Source organism: Lygodium microphyllum, chromosome 21, assembly GCF_053477565.2.
Source record: "Lygodium microphyllum isolate KBCC chromosome 21, Lygodium_microphyllum_v1.1.10, whole genome shotgun sequence".
In the NCBI taxonomy this organism is placed as follows: Eukaryota; Viridiplantae; Streptophyta; class Polypodiopsida; order Schizaeales; family Lygodiaceae; genus Lygodium; species Lygodium microphyllum.
In genome coordinates this window covers 28,146,369-28,169,263 of record NC_141155.1, presented here as the reverse complement: position 1 = coordinate 28,169,263, position 22,895 = coordinate 28,146,369, and the positions used below count along the sequence as shown (strand labels likewise).

Sequence of the window (22,895 nt, the reverse complement as noted above, 5' to 3'; positions counted from 1 at the left end):
TAAGTTTAATATTACTTCAGTGTTTCAAAAAAAAATTTGTGAACCTAACACAGATTCTTCTTCTCTTAGCTTAAGGGGGTTTCATAAAATTTGAACCATTCAAAACCTTTACATTCTAAATTGAATCGGCCCAATTCCTTTGACCCTACAAATTGAATTGGTTAAATTCCTTTTAAATCTTTAATGAAAAGATAATCATCTTTTTTTCATTATTTGAAAGGGTTTTTATCTCAAAGTTTTCCTTGGATTTTGTTCAATTACTTCTCTTATACCTTAGAAATGAAAACCCTTCTTATTATTAGTAACTTGATCTACATTACATATCTAAAATTTAAACAGATAAAAACAAATGTATATAAGTGGTTTCTATGCTCTTAGTGGGTCTATGCCATATGGCCTTAGAGAAGTCTATACATTATAAGCACAAAGATAAAGAGAACATATAAAATAGAAACAAAAAAGAAAAGAAGTTAAAAGCATAGAATAAACAAAAAAAAAAACTAGCACAAGAAATAACATAATGAAATATAAGCAAAACAAAAAACAAAAAAGTTTAGAAAAACTCAAACACATTTTATTAAAAGCAACCATGATACAAAAAGAAAAAACAAAACTAACATAAAAGAGAACATAATGAAATACAACTAAAATGATAACAAAAAAGTTTGAGTACATTTTATTAAAAGCAAGCATGATCTAAAAACAAATGTAAAGGATTTTTTTTAAAATATAGAAGCAACCAAGGGAAAAATAAGTTTAACATAAGAAAATGATTAAGAGTCAAAAGAATCAAGACAATAAAAGTGCAAATAATGCATAGTGACTTCAAAATCATCATAGGCCATAAAAAATCAATTGCTCTTATGAATATCTAAATTTATTGCAAAGTCAATGAGCATATTTTTTTGTGTATAAATGGCAATGTGTTTTTTCAACCCATAAGTCCATACTCTCAATGAACTCCATATCAGTGAACTTAGAATGCCCTTCAATAAAGATTTTCATTAATGCATCTAAACTCTTAATCTCCAAATGATTACGAAGCTTACTCTTTATCACAACTCGAGCACTAAAACCTCTCTCACAAATAGCAATGCTCAAACATTGGACAAGAGCTACTTGACAAAGAGTAAGAATATTCGGATAAACATCCCTCCACATACTATTGCAAGCAAGTGTTGAAGTTATTTCCAGCAATGTAAAAAGTATTAAATCTCTAGAAGCTTGATGCTTAAAATTTCTAAATTCTTTCTTAAACTCATCAACTTCTATTATTGCAAGGAATTCTTCTATATTTATCTTTTTAGGGAAACCATAATATGAAGTTAACTGGTCTATCTCTTTGGTTCCATAGTTCTTTAAGACCTTCTCATGTATTGGATGTTGTGCAGGCACAAGTATTTTTAAACAGTTAAGTATAGAATTATCTTGAAATTGAGAATTTAAGTTACTTACCACAGAATTGGTAAAAACAACTTGAAATTCTAAGGCCTTGTAAAAGTCTTCTCTATTAATTTCATGTTTTAAATCATGCTCATAAAATTTCTTTCTATGCAAAGCACCTCTTAATGTATATAAATATCCTTTTTCATGTCCATAGTCTGGAAGGATATCATATCCATATACTCCAATGGTTAATGCATTCACATCAAGAGGATGAAAATCAATGTAATATTGTGTTATGGATACAATTTCATTCTTCACAAGACTATCTATAGTTGTGACATCTACAAAGTCTTTTTAAAGCATTTGGCTTAGTGTTGTTAAACCTCTCAAAATGTCGACTAAGAAATGTAAGCAATAAATACACTTGAACTTAGCCAATTCTTCATAAATATGCAATGCCTCTCTTTTTGTGATATCAAGTATTGCATCTAAAGACTTACACACTCTACTAATAGCTCTATATCTACTTAACCATCTCTCATCAGTCGAAGAATGGGACATGCCAAATCTTGTTGCATAGCTTGCAACCCTTCTAATCTCTTCGTGCTAACATTAAAATGTGAAGCTATAGCATTAATAAGTTTTTCTAGCTTTTTGCAATAAGGCATCTCTTTTGCTACACTAGATATTGCAAGGGCACCACGATGGGCAACACAATGAATTGATATTAAAAATGGATTAATGTGTTTTTTCAATACGGCGTGGACACCATTCTCCTTTCCTACCATTGTGGAACATCCATCAGACCTAAATGCAATGAATCTAGATAAATATAGCTTACGTTTCTTTAGCTCACTAATAATAGCCTCAAACAAAGATGTTGCAGTGCCATCATGTACACGTATGATACCATAATAGCTCGTTTTAGGAACACAATCAACCTCAAGATATGATAAATAAATAACCATATGTCCATGTGAGGAGATATCATTTGACTCATCAATTAAAACACCAAACCATGGACTAGCTGAAACCTTTTCTATTGTACTTTTCATAAGAGATGATGCCATGCAAAAAATCATTTCAACACATGCCTTATCATCATTATAAAGAGTAGTAGTGTATGGTGCATGGCAATCTTGCAATAAGCTTATCATTTCAGGAAACATAGAAAATGGTGAATTTTACTTTGCAATCAAATATGCCGTTCTAAATAGTGAAAGTAATGCCTCATCTTTTACTTCTCTTACTTTTAACACTCTTTTCAATGGAGTCTTTTCCTTTGTGTAAAATAGCTTGCATAGAAAACTTATGACATGATGTGCGAACATGGGATTTTAAGTTGCTAATTTTAAAATTTATAGATCCCCCTTTCAAATATGCACTATGTGGATGATAATATTTCAAACAAAATTTACAAAACATTTTTACTTCATCTCTATCATAAACAAGCCATTTAAATTGGTCTTGCTAATCCTCTTGAAAAAGTAAGCAGCCTTCTTTTTTCCTTTCAAATTCAATCATTTCTTCAAGTGACATGTTATCGAATGATTCATTTGAAGATAACACATTAATTGAAGTTGAGCTCCCAATATTATTCGTATTTTCTTTTACCTTTTTAGAAGGATGCTTGGCTATGTTTTCAATCCAACCCATACAAGAAGGTTTCCTTGTCTCTTATCTTTCAATTTAGGTGCCATTTCTCAAAGTTGAAAAGAGTGGTTGCCATCTTATCGTGTTTTTTATAATTGTTGAAAATTTCTACCTTTTGTTATGCATTCGTTCCCTTTGAAAATCCAAGCTCCTCCAATGACTAGCCTTTATCTTCAAACTACAATGTCTCACAAACCTTTAACCTATTTGCCTTTAATCTTTCACTAACACACACACACACACTCTCTCTCTCTCTCTCTCTCTCTTTCTCTCTCTCTCTCTCTATATATATATATATATATATATATATATATATATATATATATATATATATATATATATATAAGTGTTTGTACCTATGGTTCACAAAGCAAAAAAAAATACTACTAATATTTTGCCTTTAAGCTTTCACTCACACACACACACACACGCATAGTGCCGATACATGTTACACACACACATTCTGTGTGTGTGTGTGCCTATGGTTGACAAAGGGAGTGCTCCTACGAGCATTGTTGGTCGTACTTTCTTTCCATCCAGCTTCAGAGTATTATCAATGATCATGTAAACTTAGAACTACCACCTCTCACCTTTCTTTGCTATTTTGAATCACTCATGACTTGTTAGATATGATATCCACCATGGGTAATGTTTCGAAGCTTGTAAACTATGTGTTGTGTAAGTTAATGTAATGAATTTATGAAAAGAGAGTAAAGGATTTTATTGTTTGTATAGGTTGTACATGGGTTTTTAATGTTACCAACATGCAAACAACTCTTTTGGTCAAAATATCCAATCACATATTTCACTTAAAGAGAGACAATTCTCTCTCTCTCTCTCTCTCTCTCTCTCTCTCTCTGTCTTTGTGTACACTGTATGTATGACATATTATACTAGTAACTATTATTTCCATTCTAATATGAAACGAACTTGTTAAAACTTTAAAGCTTACACATAGTATTCAGTATTGAAACGAACTTGTTAAAACAAACTTGAGAGTCGACGGTTTGGCTATTGGCATTTGCCCCAGTGCTACCAAATGGACTTAGCCTTGGAAGTTGGCCCTTCAGCCTTCAGGAGGTAGCCTGGTGGGCACCTTCATTGTGAGACTGGTTACTAGTGGACCATGGCCCGCGAGATTGGTCACTGGCATCATTGATCACTCAAACCTGGGCCTTGAAGGGATCGTGCGACGTGAACAGGATTCATGCTCCTAGCCACCGTTTACCAGAGAATGCGCACGCAATGCTAGTCTCTAGGCTTGCCGCTCCATGCCTTGTTGGCCACCAGGGGATATGACTCGGTGCTCGTGAGTCTAGCGGCCAGCCTCCAAATAGGCTATAGCTACCAGTGGTCACTGGCCAAACTCGAAGAGATTCTGCTTGGGGCGCCCACTAGGACTGACGAAACTGCAACCATCCAGCGTCAACAACACTTGATGTCAGGGGAGGGGCGTATTACATAATACTATAGGTGATGATGGACGTTGGACGAATGTTCAATGGAGTGATAAGTCTAGCATAGTAGCTAGCCTGGGCCTTGTAGGATGCAAGGCCAAGCCTCAAGGACTCAGGAGTGCAACAGCCTTGGGGTGTGCACAGTGCATGTCCTACAAGCTCAAGCCTCACACATTGGGCTGTGGGAAGGCGTAGCCGTAAGATGCAAAAAGACTAAAGTCGAAACTCAAGTCTTGCATGATGATGAGAGTTTTAACTTTTAGGCTTTTAGCCGTTTGCCATTTGAATTTTGGAAATTGGCACTCTTTTTGTCTCTCTCTCTCTCGTCTCTCTCCAATTTGCTGACAGCAATCCCGTCTCCTGAGTCAGCTTTAATTATAATTAAGGATAAAATGTTTCAACTTTAAAGTTTAAACTTGACAATTGAAAAGGTTAATAATAATGAATCAAAATTAGAATTTAAATATTAATATGTACACTCTATTATTGAAAATCCTTTCTCATTTATATTTAGAAAGATCTTATCCTTCTACTTCAATCACGAGAAGGATATTCTCCTTCTACGAGAAAGATGAACCGGCCTAAATCCTTTTCACTTTTATTTTTCACAAGTAGACAATTCCTCCTCACATTGAATCGAGCGAGCTTTCTTCTAAAAAGAATCGACTGTAGGATAAAGTGAAACCGCCTTTTCTGGAACACTAATATTACTTATTAAAATGACAGCTAATGGAGGGTTCTTATCTTAGGTTGATTCACACATCTCTTTTTTTTTTCCGTGAAAACGAGAAGTTGTATTAAAATTAAAGTAAAGGTAAAAGTATTAGAAAATGTGAGCTTGAGTAGGAGTCCCACCTAGACTTAGCTAACTTAGTAGACTAGTAGAATAACTTGGCTTGTCTTTACATGTTGAGACTTGTTTTTCCATTACATCAAGCATAACAACAGTGGATTTTTGAAACATTTCAAGGAACCATGTTTCTCTGCACTCCATTTTATTTCTCCTTTCTTCATGGATAAATAACTTCCTCATCTCGATACCAAGTCCTTCATATGGTGGTCCTTCTTTTTCTTCCTGGTTGAGGGATGTTTGTTGCAATCCCTGGCTAATTGCTTTCTTTGACTCTTGACTTGAAACAAAAATTCTTCCTTAAAACTATACATTGGATCCACATTCACTTGTTCAAACAGTTTTTTATTTCTAGAGACCCAAATCTGCCACAAAAATAAGCTGGACAACTAGTTCCAAATGACTAGATGCACTCCATATATTTCGCCCTATATTATTTATTTCCATGTTAGGGATGAGGGATGGAAGGGAGCTATCATTTTTAGCAGCAAATTAACAGCATTCTGATTATCTTGTCACGAGAAGAAAAGATGGGAAATGGTTTCCTCTTCTTTTTGGCATCGAGGGCATAAGCCTATGCCCAATCCTAATTTTTTGGTCCTGGAGATTGTCCAAACAGCTTTCAACTAAATCAACCACAAAATACTGGATTTTTTTGGTTGGATGTTGGGAATCTAGATAATGACAAATCTGTAGTTCCAGTGGTGATGATTCCAATTGATGTGCCATCCTGTTTAGTTTTTTGACCAATTTGTTGGGTGAGACATTTCCCTCTTGAATAGGTAGCACTAGTTTATCATTTAACAAACATATCCCTCTGACATTAAACTCTTTGCTCATCTGAATTGCTCGATAGATGTGGGCTCCCCATTTTTTCCTTCTCTGCATGAGTAAGATGATTTCTTCTTCAGTCAAGTTATACTAATTCATTAGAGTGTTTGGGTCTTTCCAATCACCTCTGATGTAATCCAAGATGTCTAACCATTGTTGGATTCCTTTCTTGAACATTTTGTATGCACCCGGGGTTTTTTTTCTCCTCTACTAGTCCATGGAATATGTTGAGCCAGATTGAGTCAAAGGCACTCCATGGAAGAGTGAAGTTGCTGATTGAAGAAATGCCAACCTGATCTTTAAAAGTAAACCATGAGGTCTGAATGCTTCTCATCAGATCTGAACACCCTTTTTCTTTTACTTTAGCTTTACTAAAAACAACTGTGGATCCATCTCCCTCCATCTTGGGTAGGTTGAGGAATGAGTTCTACGAGCTAAAACAACTGGGTCTCACTCTTGACGCATACTACTTAAAATTTGTCTCACTTTTGAAGTATGCGCCACAGATGGACATGACATAGCAAGTGTCAAAATTTTGTGCTGGTTTAAACCCACCAGTGAGTACCCGCCTTGAATCTATGTGCCCAATAGATCTATAGGATGCACTTATTGGAGATGCGCTCATAATTTGGGAGGTGCAAGCTAGGCCAATAAGTAACAAAACTTGGTCTTATAATGAGCAGAACAGAGGAGCATATAGGCCCCAAGTGAAGAGAGTTCAAGGTCAAAACCGGGGACAAAGAAAGAAAGCAAGGACCAATAATGTCAACAACTTTGTCCCTACCCAAAGCAATGGCCAAAATCTCCGTTGTTTCCACTGCAACGAGCCCAGTCATTTCAAAATGTAGTGTCCCAAGCTTGGTGGAGGACATCGTCAAGCTCCTTTCCAAGGAATTGGCTGTGGCCAGGGAGTTGCCACCTGAGGCAGAGGAAGAACCGCCTGTGTTGCCAATAGGGAATTGTGCAAAGAAGAAGACCCGACCATGGAAGCAGAGGTCGAAAGGGCAACAGTCCATTCTGCACTTCATAAGAAAGGCCCAAATCGCCAGTTTTCGGTGATCCAGACACCATCGGACTATCAAGGTAAAGGTTTCAAAACCTTGATTGATTGTGGCAGTACGCATTCCTTTATCTTACCAGCGTATGCAAGAAGATTAGGAATAGCCATAGTAGAAGCACCTACCCTACTTGTGGAATTAGCAAATGGTCGTGAGCTCACGTGTACCAGGCAAACTGCTAAGGTGGAATTCTTTCTGGGAGGAAAGACAACTTTGGTCAAATTCAGGGTCATGAACCTAGGTATCCATGAGTGTTTACTCGGAATGGATTGGGTTAAACCTAAGGATGCCCACATTCATTGTGGAAAGGGCCAAGTTTCCTTTCGAAACTTTGAAGGGGAATTGGTCACAACTCAAGGAGAGGCTAGAAAGCCGAAAATTCAATTGGCTAAAGCATCTTGGATTATAAAGGGAGTAAGAAAGCGACTACCTATCTATTTGATTAAGCTCAATAAGTTAGATCAGAATCAAGAGTCTAGTGAAGAACCTTCATGGCTAAAGGAGTACGCGGATGTATTTCCTAAAGAGACAGAACTCCGGCCTCAAAGAGAAGTGGATCATGAGATCAAGCTAGTGCCAGGAGCTGCACCAATTGCAAAGAGGCCTTATAGAATGTCCATCTCGGAAGCAATTGAGCTGAAGGAGCAACTCAAGCAGCTGGTAGATCACGGCTACATCCGTTCTTGTAGTTCACCATGGGAAGCTCTAGTGTTGTTCCGGAAAAAGAAAGATTGAACACTTCGACTGTGTATTGATTACAGAGGGTTGAATCAATCAAATGTTAAGAACAAGTACCCTATTCCTAGAATAGATGAGCTTCTTGACCGTCTTCAGGGTGTGAAGATTTTCTCCAAGATTGATCTCAGGTGTGGTTACTATCAGATAAGGATCAAGCACCCGATAGACGGCCTTCAACACAAGATATGGATACTTTGAGTTCCTAGTTATGTCATTCGGGCTCATGAATGCACCTGCCACATTCAACATGTTAATGCAGGATATCTTTAGGCCATATCCTAATGACTTCGTACTCGTCTTCTTCGACGATACCCTAGTCTATTCCAAATAGGAAGAAGACCATGAGCCCCAGCTTGGGATTGTCCTTGAGACAATGAGAGCACACAAGCTCTATGCTAAGATGAAGAAGTGTGCATTCTTCAAACGTCAGATTGAATATCTAGGACTCATCGTATCAGCGGAAGGAATCTCAGTGGATTCGATCAAAGTCAGAAGTCAGAGATGTTCTAGAATGGCCAATACCAACAACTGTCAAAGAAATACACAATTTTCTTGGATTGACAGGATGGTATAGGGTCTTTATCAAAAACTATGCTTTGATTGCATCACCTCTGAAGGATCTATTGAATAAGAAAACTTCCATTGCATGGTCAGCTCTGCCGAACAATCTAGCTTTGATAGATTAAAGCAAAGTTTGGTATCAGCACCTATCCTAAAACTTTCGAACCTCAGTAAAGAGTTCGAAGTAGTAATTGATGCTAGCATGCTTGCCTTAGGATGTGTGCTCATGCAAGAAGGTCATCTTGTAGCATACTCTTCAAGGAAACTGAAGAACCATGAGAAGAATTATGCTACCCATGATCTAGAACTATTAACTCTCATCCATGCTCTAAAGCTTTGGAGACACTACCTGTTGGGTAACAAGTTTACTCTAGAAATGGATCATAAAAGTCTCAAGTGGATCTTTACCCAGAACGAGCTCAATATGAGGCAACGTCAGTGGATTGAAGCGCTGGAGGAGTATGATTTTGAAATCAAATACCGACCTGGGAAGGAGAATGTGATTGCCGATGCACTCAGTCGCTCGCAAGGCATTCCTTAATTCTTTAATCTTGCAAAATCCATCAATAGCTAGATCTCTAGCCACAAAGGTATCCATGCCAAATAACCCAATACTTGAGCTAGCTAGAGAAGAAGCATGCCATGATCCAGCCTATCAAAATATGCTAAGAGAGATCCCTATTAAGGACTAGGACCAAAAGCTATAGGCTAATTATCATGAATTCTCTATCAGTAGTGGACTTGTCTACTATCGAATGAGATTATGTATACCGGCAAGCCACTCACTTAAGAAAAAGATACTGTGGAAAGCTCATGATTCCCCTTTCTCAGGACATCCTAGCTATGCCAAGACTCTTAATGCAGTTAGGAAGAGCTATTATTGGGAGAAGCTTAAAGGTGACGTCCTCAAATATGTCACTAAGTGTTTGTCTTGTCAACATATCAAAACCGAACATGTCAAAATGCCTGGAAAGTTGCAACCACTTGACATTCCCCAAATGAAATGGAAATTCATCAGTATGGACTTTGTTGTTGGCCTATTCCAAGTTCAGGGAGGATACAACTCCATTATGGTTGTGATTGATATGCTTACTAAGATTGCACACCTTATCCTATTAAAACAAATTATAAAGCCTCAAACATTGCAAGGTTGTTTATCAAGGAGATATTCAAGCTACATGGGTTGCCCAGAGGAATCGTTAGTGATCATGATTCTCTCTTCACATCACACTTCCGGAGAGCTATCTTTGAAGCCATTGGGACTCAACTCTGTTTTAGTAGAGCCTACCATCCCCAAACTGATGGTCAAACGGAGCGAGTCAATCAAGTCATTGAGGATATGCTAAGGGCACACTACTGCCGTGAACCAAAAAGGTGGATTCAATATTTGCCACTGCCTACAATGCTTCTTACCAACAAAGCATTCAGATGACACCTTTCCAATCATTATATGGGCATGACTGTCGAAGTCCCCTAAACTTCTCAGATCCAACCTTGAGAGTTGAAGCTTCAAGGCAGATGATGCTGGAAGAGATGGATGACCAAATAAAGTCAATAAGACAGGACATCCAAGCCGCCAAGGATAGACAGAAGGCATACGCGGATTTGAAGCGTTAAGATAGAACCTTCGAGGAAGGAGACATGGTCTTCATTCGCGTACGTCCAAAGAAGAGTTCCCTATCCTTAGGAGATTTCAAGAATCTAAGTCCAAGGTATTGTGGACCATACAAGATCCTCAAGTGCCTAGGACCCAATGCTTATAGACTGCAACTCCCTGAGAACCTAAAGGTTCATAATGTATTCCATATCAGCCTATTGAAGAAGTATGTACCTAATCCTAGCCATGTACTTGATGACCAACAAGTTGTAATGCCTAGCCAAGGAGTCCTTGAGCTACGGCCTGATAGGATCTTAGATGTTAGGGAGAGACAACTAAGATCCAGAACCTTAAGAGAATGCCTCATCCAGTGGAAAGATTATCCCGAGGAGGATGCCATTTGGATGGATGAAAGCACTCTCAACCAACAATATCCCCAGTTCATCTCAAGATGAGGACATCTTGATTCCTCCAAGGGGGAGAGAATGTAATATTCCTGTTTGAAAAATATTACTAAACCAACCTCCCGTGCACCGTAAACTTGTGCGAAGATTATCTTTAGTGCCGACAGTTAATCTATAATCGCACACGAGAAATGGAGAACTCTGTTATTGGCAAAGTAAGGCCGGGGATTCAAACCCACATAGCCGTGGGGAAACATCCTCTTGGGAGGAGGTTAAGAGGATAATTAATAATTAATTTTAAAAAATTTTATTATTCCTTCTTCCGCAGTCGATGCACGGTTGGAGGAGAGGGAGTGTGGGGGGATAGGCTAGTAAGGGCTACATGAAGAGGTGGGGGGGAAGAGAGCCATGCAAAGAGCCACGTGGGGGGAGGTCCCCTCTCCCCCTGGACTATAAAAACCCCCCTTAGGGGGGGGTAAGGAGGTTTTGGAAGGAGGAGAAGCTCTCGTGCACCACCAGTTGTGGAGAACGTCATCCTCACGCCACCGCCTGGCGCTTGACAGCCGCTGCCAACTCCGCCACAGGCTATCACGCCGCCATCATCCCCTGTCAAGTCCACCCTACTTCCTCCCACGTACGATGTCATCAATCTCCACACCCTAACGTAGCTGGTTTGAGTCACAAGCTTCATAGAAGCTTCTCTAGGAAGCTTTTAAGGGGTTTCTCTAAGCCGCCCTTCCCATTAGATCACTCAACAAGGCCATCCCTACCCCCGAGCTTTGAAGAGGAAGCATATAAGGCCCTTCCTACCAAATCTCCTACAAGCCCCCTAGGCCCGGTTCTTTGTAGAGAAGAAGAGGGGTTTCCCTAAGCCCCCCTTCCCACTAGGTCCCTCCCCCCCCCACCCCCCCGCGGGATTTTTATGAGTGAAAGAAGAAGTTCATAAGCCTCCTTTTTCCCACCAATCATCACAAGCCCATTCTTAGGCCGGGATTTAAAGTCCCCATTCCCACAAACCCCCATAAAACCATTCCTTACCCCAAAATTTCAAGGAGAAGAATAGCTCTCAAGCCTCCATTTCTACAAGGGCCCTTCACAAGAACCCTTTTGGGAACCCCTCCTCTCCCGCAAAAAGGCCCAAGCTCCGAACCCTAAGACCTTCCGTAAGCCAAATTTCGCAAGTCGGTACTTCTGTCAAGGATCTGTACTTCAAAGGGAATTTCCGCGTATGAGGGAGACGGCCAAAGATCATAAGGCTGCGAACCAAGGCAAGTAATTCAAATCTGCAAAGGCAAACCAGAAGTTGAAATCACGATGACCCCTAAAAAGTCACAAGGCGCACTTGGAGGATGATCATCTCCTAATATTCATGTGGATATTTCACCGAGCCCACAAGTCTAGGTTTTCTTCCTATTTTTTATTTACATAGAAGTATTGCAGTTATGCATGGTTATTTCATGGAATTAGGATGCACTTATGCTTGTCAAATCCACCTAGCTAAATGCGATTGAAATAAATTGGCTAGTTGAAATTTACTTAAAGTAATTCACGATAGGAAGTTGGTCATTTGTATTTTCAATGGAATGAATGGAAAGAACATAAGGTGTCTATGCATTTTAGTACCTCATTAGCAAGTTGCCTTTTGTGCATTGCAAAGTGACGAGTCTAGAACAACTAATGACTATCATTACAAAGTCAAAATTATTTTAGTACACCTTTGATTATGCATGGAAAGATTAAATCACATGTCGCATTTTTGGAAAAATCTTTTTCGTAATGATTCATTAAGGAAGTTGTTATCAACCATAGGAAATTGCAAAGCATGGAAAAGATTTCAAGGGCTGCATGAAACAGGTTAACTCTAGCTTCAATTGGCATGAATCTCATTTAACTACGTAGTAGTTAGGAAAAGGTTGCATGTTGCACATTCGACGTACACAAGAATTTCATTCATCAAGGGTATACTTAGGGAAAGGCTGCATGGTTCATTGAAGTGTAAAATCTTAAAAGCTTAGTGGCATGAATCGTGAATGCATGTCCTAGTAGGATCAATGGAAGTTATGCCGAAATTTAACATGCGCATTGGTCTTAGCAAGAAAAGTTAGGGATTGTGAATCTAATCGTACGTAGAGGCAATGAATCATGTATGGAGAAAGCATTGGGGCTGGAACCTAGGGTGGAGAAAAATTGTAAGAGGGATGTGTATGCTATACTGAAGATGAAGAAGGAAGAAGCTTTGACAAATGATGGCATCAGCATACAAGACATCCCCAATGTTGAGATTCGCATGTAGGCAAAGTTGGTGCACGCCCTTTTCTCGTGCCAGCACTACAATTCCCTCATGCACCCGATCAGTGTACCAGTGCTGGAAAATGTGGCAACCCGCACCCTGGATAAGGTGGATTGGAATGGCTATGTGCACAAAACAATAGACCAAATAGCCAAAGTACTAACCCTGGGCAACAAACAAACAAGCAAAGAATCCCCCGCATGTAAGAATACTAAGAGGAAGAAACCTTCTTCGAAATCCTCCTTCATCAGGTATGGGAGCATACTGACAGCCATCATCCAAGAGGCTGTGAAAGAGGCCAAACAAGGAAACAAAGGAGTAGATGAGTCCCCAGACAGGTTGCTCACCCATCAAAAGGATGAGCAATCAAGCGACCGGACAGAAATCGAGACAGAAACTGAGACAGAGAAGGAGGAGGAAGAGGCTTAATCCAGGTGAAGAAAAACAAAGGAGTTCAATGGAAAGGCAACTCAAAAGAAGAAATAGAAGGCAGACATGAAAAAGGAAGAAGAAGATATGGAAAGAGCACAAAAGTAATCCCTGAGAGAGGTGGCGGAGTGGAAAAAGAAGGAGAAGGAAGAAGCTCAAAAGTTGACTAAGGAAGTAAGGAAAATAGAAGAAGAGAGAGAAAGAAGAGTTATGGAAGAGGAGGCAGAGTTGAGGAGACAAGAGGAGGAAAACATGGCCGAAGCAATTCTCCAATCCATAGAAAAATAGAGCCAACTTGATGGCCTGGGGACTTTAAGTCTACCTAGGGAAGATAGACCCGGCTCAAGCGCTCAAGCACCCAAAGCCATGCCGCCCATGATCATCAAAGGCAAGGGTGAGGCCCCCATCCATCCCATTCCGCCCCCCTTGGTGCCCGCCAACAAAGCCACCACTGCCACCCCAAGCATCTCAGCGAGCAATGATGTGAACAATTTTGTGGCGTGGATGCAATATTTTATCAATAAGGAACTAGCTCAAGGAAGGAGTGGGGAGGCACAGACACCGGGCACAAAAGGCCAACTATAGATGCCGAGTCTAGGAAAGAGCCGAAACACCAAAGAATGGAAGCGTGACCACCCCAATCCCTACCACTATGATGGCACTTGCAAATCATGATGAGTATGTTGATGAATTGCTCTCGTAGTTAGATAGGGCAAGTGAGGAAAGGAGGATCACGATGGCCGAGTTGGAGGCGGAAAGGGAAGCGATAGTGGCCCTCCAGCTCAAAAAGACAAAGCAAATGGCTATGCAACAAAAGGAGATTCTCGACCTAAAAAGGAAACTAAAGACTAAAGAAGAAAAGGAGCAAATCTGGCGGCGATAGCTCATAGATGAAAATCAAGAGCTCGAGAAAATGAGCAAATCTGGCGGTGATAGCGATAGATGAAAATCTGGCTGCAAAAATAGGTCGGATTGAACATGACATGAAGGAGTTTACCACAGGAGAGGATGGAAGGAAACAGGAAGAGGAGCAACACCACCGGGAAATGGAAACTATGACCGAAAGACTAAGCCTCAAAAGAGAAGAGCAAGAAAGAATGAGCAGGGAACTGGAAGATCAGCAGTGGATGCTCATGGCCTTGGTGCAAAGACAAGAAGAAATGAAAAAGAGAGTTGAAGAGTGGGCGTGCCAGAATGAGCAAAGACTCAAGACCTTGGCCATTGCTTGGCTCTGGCGAAGAAAGAGAAAATCCTAGCAGAAGGGAGAGCAGAGGCAGCCCAAGTGGCCTTCCGCACTCAAAAACAAATCTTCGTGAATACCTTAATGGATGCCACTCATGAGTAGAAAGGGGAATCTCTCAAGGCAGTAAAAACGAAATTGAGCATAGTGTGTTGAGCCCTGCGAGCAAGGCTACACATGCCCTCCCAACCCATTACAGTTGGGCTAAGCTCGGAGGAACAACGTAGCTGGTGCATAGATCGGTCGCCATATGTGCGTGTAGTGAGCGTCAGAAGGTCCCCAAGAACAAAAGAACTCTACTTTTTGCACACAAATAAATGAAGAAAGCTTGCATGACATGAACAAGAGACCAATTGGGTGCAATCTCCCCCCATGCCTTGTGTGAGCGCTCCACAAAGCATGTATTTCATATATTATTCATCTTCAAGCTCAAATAATAGCCCAAATTACAAAATTGCATGCTTTAGCTTTTGAGTTTGCTTTTGTGCCAATAAAGATTTAAAGCTTATGGGCGCCCAAGAAGTCAGGCGGTACCCAAATACAATGTCCAATACAAATATTTAAATCGTGCGTCCATGCGCATACAAAAATAATAAAAAAATATCAAGTGCTTTGATAAATAAACGCGACAAAATATAGGCACCATGCCTAAGATACGCGCCCATCAAAAATTGATGATAATTTGAATACACGCTATCCTCCAATGCTTTCCACTGCCATCACTGCTTGCTTTACATATCAACTGAAGCATTCACAATTGTTAGAAAAATAATACAATTAAATCAACAAAAGTGAATACCTAGCAGTCTTCAGCTACATAAATAAATTGGTTAGAAATCAATCCTAACCTTAATTTATTACGAGTGCACACTCTAAACTCATAAACGTTTACTAATTTAAATATGTATTTTGTGGAATCACCCATGTACACATAAAATTAATAAAACGCCTAAAAGAATAGGCATCCCCATCGACTTCTCGCACAAAAAATCCACTTTGTGTATGAGGCGTGGTAATAAAATTTTATGGAATCCACCGCAAAACCTCACGGAATCCACCGTGGCACGGAATCTATCGTGGAATATGCCTCCTGGCATTATACCCCTGGGGTGGGATAGCAATTGTCCTCAATTGCTATTAGCTCAATGTGGAGCTAACAGTGTGGGGAAAGCATTTAAGTCTCTAGCGTGCATCCATTGGGCCTTTTCAACGGGATGGTTTTTAAACTTGACCAAATATCTAGAATATCTATGGCAAGTTCTAGTGGTCATAAAGTTAGTATCTATAATAGTTTCAGGCTCAAGGATTTCAGTTTCATCATCTAGCAAAGGAGGGTTTTCATAGACAGGGTGTACAGGTAATTGGCCTCTAAAAGGTTGTAATAAACTGATATGGAAGATGTTGTGGATTTTCCAATGTTGTGGTAGTTCTAGTTTAAATGTATTGTCATTGATTTTGTGTATGATCTTGAATGGTCCATAAAATCTAGGTGCTCATTTCAAAATTGGGTGTTTATCTATACTTTGTAATCTTCATTTTTCTATGCGTAACCAAACATAATCATCAACTTTAATATTCATAGCGTGTCTTTTCTTGTTTGCTTGTTTTGTATATGATTGCTGGGCTTTGGCATATCTTTAACTTCATCAAAGATACTGGCATGCATGTTAGCAATATCATCAGCATTTTGAATTTTGTTTGATAATGATGCAACAGGTGTAGGCAATCAATATCCATAAATAACTTCAAATGGTGCTTTCTTTGTAGTTGTATGTGATGTATTATTATATGCAAACTGAAGTAAATGTAAATGTGTATCCCATGTGTGTGGTTTTGAAATGGTGTAAGCACGCAAAAGATCTAAAATAGTAATGTTAGTAGCTTTTGTTTTGTTTCAGGATGAAATGCAGATGAAAAATCAATATTTGTTTCTAAGTTAGCAAAAAAGTAATCCAAAAATTATTACAGAATCTAGAATCATGATCAGAAATAATGACATTTGGCAAACCATGGTTAGTGAAAACAGTTTTCAAAAACATTTGAGCAGCTTGAGATGCAATTAAAGCTTTCTTGTATGGAATAAAATATGCTTGTTTGCCAAACCTGTCTACAACAGTCCAAATCATATCATGGTTAGCTTTAGTGTTAGGTAAACCATTGATAAAATCCATTGAAATCTATTCCCATGGTCATGATGGAATAGATAATGGCATTAGTGAACCATATTATTTACCATGGTGTCTTTTAACTCCTTGACAAACTAAGCATTCAGATACAAAGTTAAATACATCATTGTCCATATGTGGCCAATAAAAATCTTCAGTCAATGTACGCAAAGTAAATATAATTCCTTTATGACCTTGATATGGAGGACAATGAATTTCATGCAAAACAAATGATCGAAATAGAACAGTCAAGCATAATCTTTTTTCATAAAACATGAAGCCATTATTGTAAGATAGTGAAGCAATAGGAATCCAATTATTTGCAACTAATTTATTCCAATCAGCTTGAACAGTAAGATCCTGATGATAAGTATCTTTCATAGAGATAAGGGAATCAAATGATATCACAGAAATATTATGAATTGTTGGTCTTCTACTCAAAGCATCAGCTACAACATTCTCTTTTCTAGGTTGATATTGTATAAGGGGATGAAAACTTTGAATAAAGCGACCCATTTAATGTGTCGATCAGATATTTGTGGTTGACTAAGGAGATGTCTAATGCTTTGTTGGTCAATTTTGATCATAAATTCAGATCCCATTAAACAATGTTTCCATTGACGTAAGGCTTGTACTACAGCTAGCAATTCTTTATCATAGGCATAGTATTTAAGTTCAGATGGTTTGAGTTTACAGCTAGAGTAGGCTATGGGATGATTATCTTGCATAAGGACAGCTCCTATTCTAGATCCACTAGCGTCAATAACTACTAAGAAGAATGGTTTATTGAAATCAGGTAGTTGTAATACAGAAGCATAAGTTAAAGCATGTTTCAATAAATCAAAGGATTTTTGTTGATTGTCAGACCAGTTATACACAATACCTTTCTTTAAAAGTTTTGTCAAATGTAATGCAAGTAATGAAAAATTTCTCACAAATTTTCTGTAAAAACAAGCAAGACCTAGAAAAGAATGTAATTCATGCACATTTTTGGGTATGGGCCAATTTCAAATTGCTTCTATCTTTTTAGGGTCGACTTTAATACCTTCTGATGAAATAATATGTCCTAGATATTCAATTTCTATTTGGAAGAATTCACTATTTTCTAGATTTGCATATAATTGATTGTCTTTTAACAACTTAAAAACTAAAGACAAATGTTCGTAATGCTCATTCTCATTTTTACTGAATACTAATATATCATTAAAGAATACTATGACACAATGCTGATGTTTCAAAAATATGTGATTCATCATACGACTAAATGTGGCTGATGCATTAGGTAAACCAAAAGGCATAACTAGAAATTCATAGTGTCCAAATTGTGTTCTAAATGTAGTTTTGAATATATCAGATTTATCCAATCTTACTTGATGATAACCAGATTTAAGATCTATCTTACTGAATATGGCAGATCCTTGTAACTTATCCATAAGATCATCTACCCTAGGAATCAGATATTTATTCTTAACAGTAATTTTATTTAGGGCACGATAATCAATGCACATATGATAAGTATTATTTTTCTTTTTCATTAATAAAACAGGTGCACCAAATGGAGAACTACTAGGTCTAATTAATCCTTTGTTAAGCAATTCTTCTATTTGATTTTGAATTTCTTTCTGTTAAATTTGGTTATGTCTATATGGTTCTTTACATGGTGGTTGTGTTCCAGGAATTAAATCTATTTTATGATCTTCAGGACGTGAAGGTGGTAGTCCAAGTGGTAAATTAGAAGCAAAACAATCTTGAAATTGTGTATGCTTAGGATGCATCTATTTTTCTTTAGCTTGAATTTCATTCACCTATATTAAATAAGATTTGCTACTTTTACGCAATGTATGTTTAGCCTGAGTATGAGTAAGCAGTGGAAATTTATTGGAAGCGTGCATACCATGCAATGTGATTTGTTTTCCTTGAAAATAAATTTTAATTGAATGCGTAGAATAATCTATGTCAGGATTGTATTGATGACGCCAAGGCATTCCTAAGATAATGTCACTAGACTGCAAAGGTACAACTAGGAAATTTCTTCGTTCAGTATATTCACCAATTTTAATTTCTAAATTATGCACCTCTTGTGTTCCATTATATCTCATTCCTAGGAATGCAGCCTTAATGCGATAAGTGTAGAAACAATTTTTAGATTCAATTCTTTGACTAACTTTGCATAAATAAAGTCATGTGTGCTCCCATCATCATGTAAATTAGTCTTTTCTTTACCATGCACAAAACATTTCATTGTTAACAAAGAATGGGGAGTTGGCATACCTGGCAAAGTATTCAAAGTAGTACCAATGTCATCATCATCTTCTGTAAAATCTGGCATTTCCTCACGTTCTTCTTCTTCGATTTATCCAAGATAATTGATATGGACATGTGGCTTTTTGGTTTGGCAATTGGCTGCTAGCTGTCCAGGTTGATGGCATTTGTAACAAACTATGGGTTTGGCTTTAGATACATTATTGGTAATGGCAGGAAGTTTAGGAATGTTGGGATTTGACTATGAGGATGGCTTAGGGTTTGGATTGGTGTTTGATGACAAGGCAGGTGGTTGTGTCCAACATTTACAGAATGAAGATGGAAGAAAACGACTTTGATTGAATCTTTGAAAATTTGAATTGAATTGTTTGGAACCATAGTTACCATTAGTTGGAAATTGTTGTGGTCGCTTGTCTCTTCCGAAAATCTTATCTTTAGTGTCATGGGCCAAGGAAATTGCATCTTCAAGGGTTGTTGGCTTGAACATATTGACTTCTGCATAGTAATATCCAAGTAGGCTGGACATAAATTTGTGTTTATGAGTTGCTTCAGGTACATCTTCGAGCATGCGTAGTTGCAATAGAGCATTCCAGAAATGTTCAGTGTATTGGAAAATAGGTTCGCTGTCGTACTGCTGCGCATTCGAGGTGTGAAATCCACCCAAAAAGTTGTGTGTGTGGCACTTGCTACTTTGTACATACTTAGTCGATGTGTTTGAATTGTTTGAAAGAATGCAACATGAGTGCATCAACATGGATATCACCACTTATTTATATATTTTGAGAGCTTGTAGCAACATAGGAGCTGTCAGTAAGAGTAGTCTCTTGGCAAGGTGGCACATATGCCAAGGTTCTATCAATAACTTTGCATTCTCTGCAAATGGCTTGTATTTAGCGAGTGTTGGACTAGTTGGCTATCTCAGAGTTTGATTTCAAGACTGAACAACTAATTTGTGGAGGCAAAAGTTATTTTGATTCCCTTCTTTGCTGATCTTGGAGCCCAGATAGCAAGTATGTCTTGGCTGGAGGTGAAGATGACCTTCTTCAGGTTTGGAGTATAGAGGATCGTGCTGTTGTTTCTTGGGGTGTAATGATTGATGGATATGTGACATGTGGTGATTACAAGATGGTTAATCAATGCCTTCAGCTTATGCAACAAGAGGGCCTGGCACTTGATCATCTTATATTTACATGTATACTTACTTCTTGTAGCCATGTAGGGCTTTTTTGGACACTGGGCACCTAAATCATGTGGTGTCTCTGGAGATCAGTAGAGCATTATACATCGACGCGTGCAGAAAGGGCTTTGGTTCAAACAGCTTTGTTGATAGCACACTTGTATCCATGTATGGGAAGTGTGGAAGCATTGCAGAAGTAGAAAAGGTTTTTGATAGGCTACTTGAACATAAAACTGTTGCATTGAATGCAATGCTTTCAGTGTATCTGGAACAAGGTCGAGAAGATAACGCAATGCACTTTTACAGGCAAATGAGAAAGAAAGGTGTTCCACTTGATGACATTACTATACTGTGTGCATTGGCAGCATGTAGATCAACTGGTTCCGCAGAGTTTTGTAAAGAGCTCCATTTTGATGTCATTTTTATGGGGTATTCGACCATGGCTGGTTCAGAAGTTCAATATCATGTGCTGTCGTCAATGCTTTGGGATTAAAGCCAAAGACATCAGCTTTGTGAAGGACCATTAATTTGAGGAGGAGGATGCATATCAAAGCACGGCGAGCACGGATTTGCCCTGCTTTTGGGAGGGGGAGCTTTCTCTGAGAGGCAAGGAATTTCTGCAACCTTGGCTAATGCAAGCCCTCTCTCCGTCATCGAAAAAGTCGCAGTGGAAGATGGTGTGGGCCTGTAAGCTACTGACAGCCTTTACAGTATGGAGGGAGGAGAATATTAAAAATGGAAGATTGTGATGAAAAGCAGCAAGGCAACAGTTATTTTTGTTATGCTTTTCTCCTCTTCAGCATCAGTGATTGATTATTATTGGTTCCATGGATTTTACGGGATTTTTTTGGGGAGGAACCCGATGTGCAGAATTCGGGCGCAGAAGAAGGAGAAGACAACGAAAAAACTAGCATGGCTTAAGGACATAATCGGGGGACGATTGAAGGCAGAGGATGATGTGTTTGAAGGGGTCAGTTTCAGAGTGTTCAATGGTGACTCAAGTGGATGAGCTTCCTTCTACTTTGGCTTCAATAGATATCTCAAGCTCCATCTTGGGAGCTCCATTAAGATTCCGTCAGCTGTTTGGCGGTGATGAGCCAGATGAGGATAGACCAGATCAGTTAGAACAGGTAGACAAATCTAGCTTCTCCGAGCCTGCTGGAGTAGTCTCAGTTCAAAACATTTCTATGGGATGGCACTGTGCATGTTGTCGATCGCAATCTTAAGCTCACTTACAGTTTCCAAGCTCACACTACATGTGTGCACCATATGTAGTAGCTAAAGCAACGGAATATGCTGTCATAAAAAATGCTTTACTTGTTGGTGGCAACTGTAACAGATGTGACGAGTGGTGTAGGTTACCGATAATTACCCCTTGCAAACATTTAGTTTGCTTGGACTATGTAGCTCTGGATAGGGAAAAATGCACCTTGCCTGGCTGTGGAAATCCATATAAAATGCAAAGCCCTAAAGATCTAGCTCGGCCTGAGAATCCCAATCCAAAATGGCTAGTGCCACAAGATCTAATTGAGTTGCAACCTTCATATGTTTAGGACAATTGGGATCCAGATTGGCAAGGAACTTCAAGCAGCATGGTGGCTTATCTTGTTGATAGGCTGAAAGAACTGAAAGGCAACAGACGATAATCCAGGGGGAAGAATAAGAAAGACAAACATCGCTTTGTAAATGCAATTGCAGAGAAAAAGGATTCCTAATGCTTTTATTGAACAGCTACATGTAACTGAAACACCAGACTTTGAGGAAACGACACAATCTAGATACAAAATGCTTCCTAATACAATCCGCAAAGCTTTCCCCAGACACTGAAAAATAACAGACATATAAGGAAGAATGCTCTATATCTTTTCCCATTACATCTTCTCCCTTCAAAGCTTTGAACTCAGCACTGATGAAAGGTGCTTTAGACATAATAATCACTGAATTAGGCCATCTGAACAATATGGGAGGAGATTGAAGACCCAAAAAAGCTATATAGGGCAATGTGCCAAGTACATTAAAAACTCTATAGAGTTTGACAATCTGGTTTGCAGTAAACAGAGAGATAGAGCTTTCATTTCGTGCCCAGGAAATACAAAGCGTTTTCTATCTTCTGCAAACAGAGATTATCCAAATAACAGTGCCAAAGCTCCTTTAGGCAGGGATTTCTTGGATGTTTGCATCAAAGTTTCATCTGTTTCTCCTGGGTAGAAGTATTAACTCAATCTGAGAAGAGAGAGAACTTGGATAGAGCCCAAACTCCTAGTCTGATGCCATCACAATCAAACAGGTGCCTGCATGCAAGAGCTTGCTGGAGACAAACTTAGCCTGGAGTTTACTGTTGCTTAGCCTGATCTCACTTGATTAATCTTCTATCTTGGAATTTCTCAAGAACCTCTGTGGTTGCGACTTTTCTTTCAAAACCCTTTGATATCTTTGGTGAACCCGATGTGAAAGCGTCGCAGAAATTTCAGGATGGGACATACTTCAGCATCTATTTCAGCCTCTTCTACAATTCCAGCTGCATCCTCTACTTCAGCTCCATCATTGACTACTACGTCAAGTACTTCAACAGATGATCTAAAGCAGATTTTGCAGAATATGTCCATGTATATGGAGCTTCAAAATTAGCAAACACAATTGTATATACAGCAGCAGCAGCAATTGCATCAACAACAGTTGTCTTAGCAAAGGCAACTATATTCGGAGCAGGAGAATGCAATCAGCGCAACTAAGGCGATTGAAGCAGTTGAGAATGAGAAGAAGCTATTTGATGGCCGTAATGTTTCAGCATATTTGA

General features: G+C 38.9%; 1 protein-coding gene across 1 annotated transcript; it reads left to right on the top strand.

Annotated features, from left to right (window-relative positions):
* The first annotated feature begins 19,800 nt into the window (after nucleotides 1–19,800).
* LOC148017848 (pentatricopeptide repeat-containing protein At2g34400-like) lies at nucleotides 19,801–20,591 on the top strand. The gene is made up of 3 exons (XM_087661502.1): nucleotides 19,801–19,807; nucleotides 19,925–20,049; nucleotides 20,133–20,591. Exons 1-3 carry the CDS (start codon nucleotides 19,801–19,803, stop codon nucleotides 20,589–20,591), a joined length of 591 nt encoding a protein of 196 aa, XP_087517628.1.
* Nucleotides 20,592–22,895: the final 2,304 nt, after the last annotated feature.